Consider the following 7,663-nt stretch of genomic DNA (forward strand, 5'->3'; position numbering starts at 1 on the left):
TCGTCTCAAATATTACCTGGTTAACATATTTAAAATCGAATCACTTGTAATAGCTTCTAGCTTGTAAACCTTTGTTGAACATATAGTAAAACGGCTTACATATTTTTTAGTTATATCCCGGACGACTGGATGAAACAACAGACCAGCGTTGGCATTAATTAGTGGCCCCTTGTTCTCCTTTTATTTTCAAAAGAATTGTGCTTTTGTTTTGTTCCTCAACTTTTATTTGAACAAGAAGCGTGTTGTTTTTTATTTCAATATTTATTTATTTTTCATGTTTGTACACTACATATATTCCTGCTCTAGTCAAAAGATCCGCTGCAAATCTGACGCGAAGTATAAATGCCTATTTTATCTCAGATAGATATGGAGTGAATGTTTTCATACCGAATAAAAGGATAAATAATGAATTCCAAATACACGAGTGTTTAACCCTGCTATACCCAAGTACGATAATTATTTATCCAAACAGCACAGTCAATATCATTCATTAAATACAGCTATTGAAACGACAGCATTTGATCAGTAATTCATATCGGTCATAAAATATTGAATGGTTAAAAAGAAAGTTGAGCCTACATCTTTCTCAATGTCGAACATTTTCCTCGATAAAACAAGGAAAATGGTGACTGCTCTTTATAAAAGTTGATAACATTTGATATATGCGAAGCAATTATAATCAGATGTGTGTTTTTATATTTCGATAAGGTAGGAAATTTCTCACCACATTGGAGTGATTAATACCAATGTTGAGTTTGTAACTGATTATTGTGGATTTACGTGTTATTGAAAGGAAAACATGAAAGAAGGCTAGGTTTAGAGTTCTTTAAAATAGACTGTATCAGTTCACTGCGTCTGTATTATAAATACAGTCTACTGTTACGCTGCTGGATGAGAGAGTAACCTTTGTTAACTCAAGATATATATACTTCTATAATATATTATATATTTATACTTAACGGTGGACAGTTACATGTATATCGACTTTTCGCCGTGACTAGGCTTAAACATGTTTACAACCGGAAATAAACGAATTCATACTCGAAAGTTAGGACAGTATGTGCCAGAAAGTCGGATTGAACTGCATGCTGAAAAGGTGTTGTTCCGGAACCAGTCGTCACTGCTTCGAGAATTATGTGATAAGCAAACTCGCCATAAGAGACGTCAGCAGTTTCAGTTTTCTGACGACTATAGAGAAAACCCCACCATTCAATCGTTATTTCAACGTACTTCCGTTTCACAGCATGCGCATGCTCAGCAAAGTCACGTGACAGGTAGTACAATTTCACCGGAAGTAAGATGGCTGCTTACACGAAGCGCACGATTACAACGAATAAACAACGCGGGATATTCTTCATTTCATAATCGAATCAAAGATAAAGTTGTATCAGCGGATGGGCGAAACAGGGAAATAAGTCTTGTACGACAAAGATCAATGTGCTACCGAAATGAAAGAGCAGAAACACCAAGGCAACAGCGCTTACAATGCGATGTGCTGGGGCCACAGTTTTGCACAGATTGCACAGAAATTGGCGAAAAGGTGCACATTATGAAAAAGGAGCAAGAAAAATTCCCAAGAATTGAAGTTCACACAAGGTCACTTGTTGCACCGGAAAAGGTGGAGAAGATGTATCTATCGAACCCAAAAGAACTATTCCACCAAAAGAAACGTTATGCATGTGGATGTACTTATGACCCCAAATTGGAAATAACCACTCCTCTCGTTTACACTCCGCATGAAGTATTCCAAAGAATAAGGAGACGCAACCAAAAGAATCAATACAGCGAAAAGGGAGGTACAGTGGATCACACACATGCTGTAGATACTCCTAAAACTAAAAAGGACAAACAGATTGTGGTAAACGTACAAGATGAACATGTTAAAGCTATTGAAGCCAGGCCATCGTTTGTGCAAGAAAAAACCGAACCACCGATGGATATGAAAGTGTCGGTGAAATTTGTCAATGAAGGCTAATAGAATTCTCAATGTGAAAAAATAAGTAAATATCTACGAGCGATTCATGACCTCGAATCTGGGCCAAAATTACTTTCTGCAAAGTTGTTACTGGATTGTGAGCAGAACAATTTTGTGACATACATCAACGATCATCCCATTAAGTCCTATTAATACCCCTCGTCATGTATTTAGTATTTCTACGAGGAATACGTTTTTATGCTTGTGAGATGAATATTTTGCCAAACGTAACGCATTTTGCTTATGTAAAAAGGTATCGCGATCAACCGACGTTGGTGTAAATGTACATTAATTTTGTTTTGTCACAAAAAAATTGAGCTGATTTAAAGTTGTAAATAAATTTTGTCATAGCCAAGGTTTCATATGCTCTGCGGTGACGTCGACGTTGTGCAAAATAATAAAAATATTCATATATAGAGACTGGAAGATGGGCTAGACCTGTATCAATACCCGTACATAAGAGAAAATGTATCGAATGCAATATTTTAGATGATGAATACCATTTTGTTATTGAATGTCCATTGTATAATGATATTCGAAACTCTTTATTGCCATCCTACCATTTACGACATCCTAGTATGCACAAATTTATAGAGTTAATTAAGGAAGGAACATTGAAGAATTTGAGTGTATTTGTTTACAAAGCTTTTCACATTATGTCAAATAGACATTTTGTAACAGTCTAGTATTATAGCCATTGTCATAAAATTTATTAGTTAATGTGTTACCGCACAAGTACATATTATTTGTATTTGTCACCATTGTGCATTTTATGCCTCATGGGTCTACGACCTTCTGGTGTATTATAAATAAAACTTGAAAACTTGAATCTCGTAAAAATATGTACGCATGCTACTACTGGCAATATATACCTGTGTAGCAAAGCGATAGCTCTTTGCTTAAATTACTTTTGATGGATTAGAAAAATGCACATTTTAAAAGAGTAAAACACATTATGCATCATGTTTATTTAGCTCTCCGCATTACATTTTTAATAAAGCGGAGAACAGCTGTTTCAGAATAGCCCTGCACACTGGTTTGGTCAATTTCAAAGGGGGCCCTGTTGACGCAGTTAGACGGGTTTTAATGGGCGCTGATCATTTCTTCCAAGACTGCTGTACGGGCAACATCATAGTGCAGTGGGCGTCTGTAATTCAGGATATATAACACCTGTAGAAGAACAGGACAATTCATGATTTATCTTAAATTCTTTGCAAAAATATATACTTGAAAAATTGTCATTTTCAAAAATAGTACAACAATGTGAACATCTGGATCTATTACATTTAGTAAAAAACCCGTTAGTGACAACATTTGTAAGTTTAGAATTCACAAGTATATCTTGAATATTTTTAAGGCCGCTTATATGCAACAATTGGTTTGTAGTTAATGAGATCTTGGACAGTTTTACTTTTTGAAAATCTGAGTAGTCCCCAATATTGGTTTATAATTTTACCAATGTTTGGTAATGATGGATTAAAAGTACACACAAAAAGAGTAATGTCTTTCTTTCCGATGATTTAACATTTGGCTGCAAGGCGTCCTCTGCACTGATGGAAAATGTTTTCGAAACAGCTTCATCTATAACAGAAATTGGATAGTTTCGTTCTTCAAAATAGGTTTTTAGTTTAGTTCACATTCCTCCTGGAAACGGTCATCACTTGATGTTATCCTTCTTATAATGCTATCGAAGTTGTGTTGTGTAACGGTATGTCGTCAGACTATGGAATCACACGTACATATTGAAGCTTATAATTTAGACAACACACTATACTGTAAACACGCTATCAGGGCGAAATGTTTAACAAGAAAACCCCCAAAAAAGCTGACAAAAAAAAACATGTTTTCGACGAACGCATTCTGCAGAGGATGTAAACTTTACGTATAGAATGACAGATCAAGGTGAATAAAACGTACGAACGTTCAATTAACTCCTTTGACTGATAACATTTTAATAACTACCTTTGACCATTAAATGTTTTACCCCACCATGTTTTACCCCACCAATCAATATGTCCCTATAATTATTTATTTAGTACAAAACTACTCTTTTAGGATTTCTAATAAAACGAAATACAAGCCTGCTGATGCAACAGTGAATCGTTTTCCTTACATAATTTTCAGCATTGTTTATTCCACATCTCACCTTGTCGAAAAGCTATATGTGTAACGAGTCTTGGGATATTGAATAGAGAAATTCTAAGAAATCAATCTTCATCACATTATGTAAATAGTCGGACTGTCCCTATTGTTACCATATTATAAAAAGAAAATGCTTTTGAAGACTTGAGGTGATTTCAAACTCATCATTTATGTTATTTCTCTTTCATAATATTGAAAACATATCTAGAAAGCACTACCGAATTAATGTTATCCAGGCTTCTTTAAGCTAAATATGTGTCGCAAATATTAATACCTTCTCAAAATGACCACGTATGTACATGTCTACGCCATTGTTGTCCTTGATCTGTATGTAAGCAAACACATTTTCGTACAGTGATGTGTTCACATGTAGTTTGTGCAAAAACCTTTCCTGATGAACATTCGTTGGAGTAGGTAGTGTATATGTAACCATTTTGATTAAAACTTAATATTAAATATTGAGCTTGAATGTACTTTCGCAGACATTTATTTTATTTTAATTAACCTATGGATCTGTGATATATCTATTGTCAATGGCATTTTACCCTCACTGTTGTTGAGCATGCTCTGCTTCTTCAGGACTGTCAAATCTATATTTTCTATGTATTTTCTTACTACATCGTCAAATTACGTGAAATACAACTCCTTTATATGCTGTTATGTAGTAAAAGTAGTTGGGATTAAAATTGAGAAGTGACTTAAGTATTTTTGAAAAAAAATGGGACTGCTATAAGTTGCTTTGATGTATATTTTTTTCTATATGAAATATCACATGAATCGCACGTGAGCCCAGATCTGGGATAAAAAGAAAGGACGCCTTGTGACCGAGCATTTATGGGTTTGCATTGCCTTCTTGAATATATTTTCTTTTATAAGTTTAAAAACATCTTGTTTGAATTGACTGGGTGATCGTTAAATCAAGGTATTTAATAGCTGAAAACGCAAAAGTATAAAATGAGTGTTTTCTGCACTGTCGTTTTCTGATTCCGTATCATGCGAGTACCGTGTGTAATCTCGGAACTACTTTTTAAATACATTAAATTAACTAACTTTACTCACGCCCCAGAAGCATGTTAATATTCAGGAACATGGTTTTCATGTTCTTCAAAGAACCACGAGGATAGGCACGAGATAGAGAACACTTCCAATCTATCAAGACAGCTACTTCACACATGCTTCAGTGAACTAGTTGTTTGCCATTTCGAACTTCATAAAATTGTTGCATTATCCATGTTTATTATTATAAATATGAGTAGCTCGCAAATACAAAGAAAAAGGAGAATTCGCGTCAACGATAGAAATAGCGATTGACTCACGAACTTCCCTTAATTCTGCATATTACGATCGTCTAAAAATCCCACGAATATTTATTTACTTTGTTTAAAATGGCCGCGTTACGTCTACAGGAAATGACGATTAGTGTATACTCGTAAAATATGTACCGCTTTTTTGTTGTTCTTTTGTGCTGTGACGTTTAATAATTGTATTCGTATAAACAATTTGTTAATTTTGCTAAAACATAAAATATTTTGTTCTTATTTTGGTCAATCAAGTGAATTCTGTAACTTCTGACTTCGTTTCGCTGTAGTAGCCTCCCTTGACTTCATTACACAAAACTACGTAACACATTCCAATTCATACGCGCATTTGACAGATGGTGGTAAAATTAAATCAAATGTAAACCGAAAAATAAAAAGGAATAATTAAATAGGCATGTATATTATAAATTGAATATTACGATAAAACGATTTTCTGGTGACCTGCATCACGTCTTCTTCGGTAAGTAAACATGTATCCGTCTCGACCTGCGGTCTCGACGGATACGTGTTTACAAACCGAACTCGACTTGATACATGTCACCAAAAAAGCGTCCTATCATAGTATCCCCTATATATCCCCTTATCAAACATATACATGCAGAGGTCTTAAAGCATACACTCATTTGTTATATTCTACATTATACATTGTACTGGTGTACACTAAACTATGTCATTGTTCAGAGCTGAAATGACATATCAATATTGTTTATTACATTTTGATCACACACCAGTATCCCATTGTCAGACAATTGTTTTTCGTTACAGTATAGTATACAAACATATGTTTGTTACAGGGCATAGAAACTTTATAAAATGGCCAGCAACCACGAAACCTACTTATAACCCTGTCTTGCATATTGTGCAAAAATGGGCCTTTATTATTCGACTTAGAAGTTTTGGTTAATATCGACGAAATAGTCGAGCGCCTTGTCTTTTTGACAGCTCTTGTTTGGGACATTGTTGGTTTGAAATGCACTTTAAGAATAAAACAGTGTGGGGAAACAATTATGACACTTGAAACACAAATGAGTACGTACACACAGGAAGTAGGGTAAATGAGCACCAATCAGATAAGCTGGTTGCATATGACTACGTTATTAACTCGCTCCTAAATTCATGACCTAGCCTACTGTACAAATTCATAAGCTTTCTGGAAATATGCGGATTGTCTTTCAGCACGTTTTACTTTTTGAGAACATTCAAACAATAGTTTCCAAACACGGCATGCCAACGCACACTATTTTTTTACTGATTTGTTATGAAACCGTTTCAAAAGACCGGAGATATTCGTTGCAAATGTTCCGAAGTGGCCTTCTCAATAAAAATGAGATTTTACTATTCTTAGATGCTTTTAGTTGCAATATTTTAAAAGAAAACATCTAAACAAGGGGTACGGTAGAAATGTCAACATGCACACTCGTAAGATATTTTGCAATGTTATGTCAATGTACACACTTTTAACGTTTTATGTTGTTATTCTGAACTTGACACAATGATATTGGCATTTAACGTATTTTTATCGTCTGAAATATATGATATCATTGTTTGATTTATTTTATAACAGGCATAGACACTGCAGAAAAGACATTTACTATAAACTTTTCAACGGTGTTTTTTTACAGCTAAATTAACTTTTGCATTCGTTTCCCAAAGGTGCACAGGTCATTCTCCCATCAGAAATGAAACGCGTAGTGTCCCTAACCCTAATAATCGAGTATACACACCTTACCTTAAGGGTATGGCCATGGTATAGCACTTGGGTCGTTTTAATAAAGAATTTTTGTCGTAACTTAGTTTATCTTATAAACGTCACAAATGGTAGTATATCGATTTTCTATTCCTCAACTTCGTGTTCATGTTCAATTCACACACATATGTAGCATGATAATGAATCTTTGGCACTAATTTCATTTAAGGATTAATTCGACGAAGATCTTTGATGAAACGACTCCCTGCTCCGTAACGGAGATGATCTGGCCTGTTTTCAGAAGACTACAGTTGGTGATAGGTCCGTTTTGTGTATGTTACAAATAAGGCACTTATTCCTGAAAAAATGATTCTAAAGGAAAACATATTAATTAAGGTTTCTAATAAAAGTCCTAAAATATATATCAAAATGTTCCAACTATGGCTGTTATATATATACGTTAGATCCAAATAACAATATGATAATACCGGAACGTTTCCGTGACATTCCTTGCACGAATTTAAAGATATAACCAATATT

General features: G+C 34.5%; 1 protein-coding gene across 1 annotated transcript; it reads left to right on the top strand.

Annotated features, from left to right (window-relative positions):
- Nucleotides 1-597: 597 nt before the first annotated feature.
- On the top strand, nt 598-2,804 carry LOC128239034 (uncharacterized). Its single transcript, XM_052955461.1, has one exon. It carries the CDS (start codon nt 1,010-1,012, stop codon nt 1,973-1,975), a length of 966 nt encoding a protein of 321 aa, XP_052811421.1. The 5' UTR covers nt 598-1,009; the 3' UTR covers nt 1,976-2,804.
- The last annotated feature ends 4,859 nt before the right edge of the window (nt 2,805-7,663 follow it).

Source organism: Mya arenaria, chromosome 6 (genome assembly GCF_026914265.1).
Source record: "Mya arenaria isolate MELC-2E11 chromosome 6, ASM2691426v1".
NCBI classification, from domain to species: Eukaryota; Metazoa; Mollusca; class Bivalvia; order Myida; family Myidae; genus Mya; species Mya arenaria.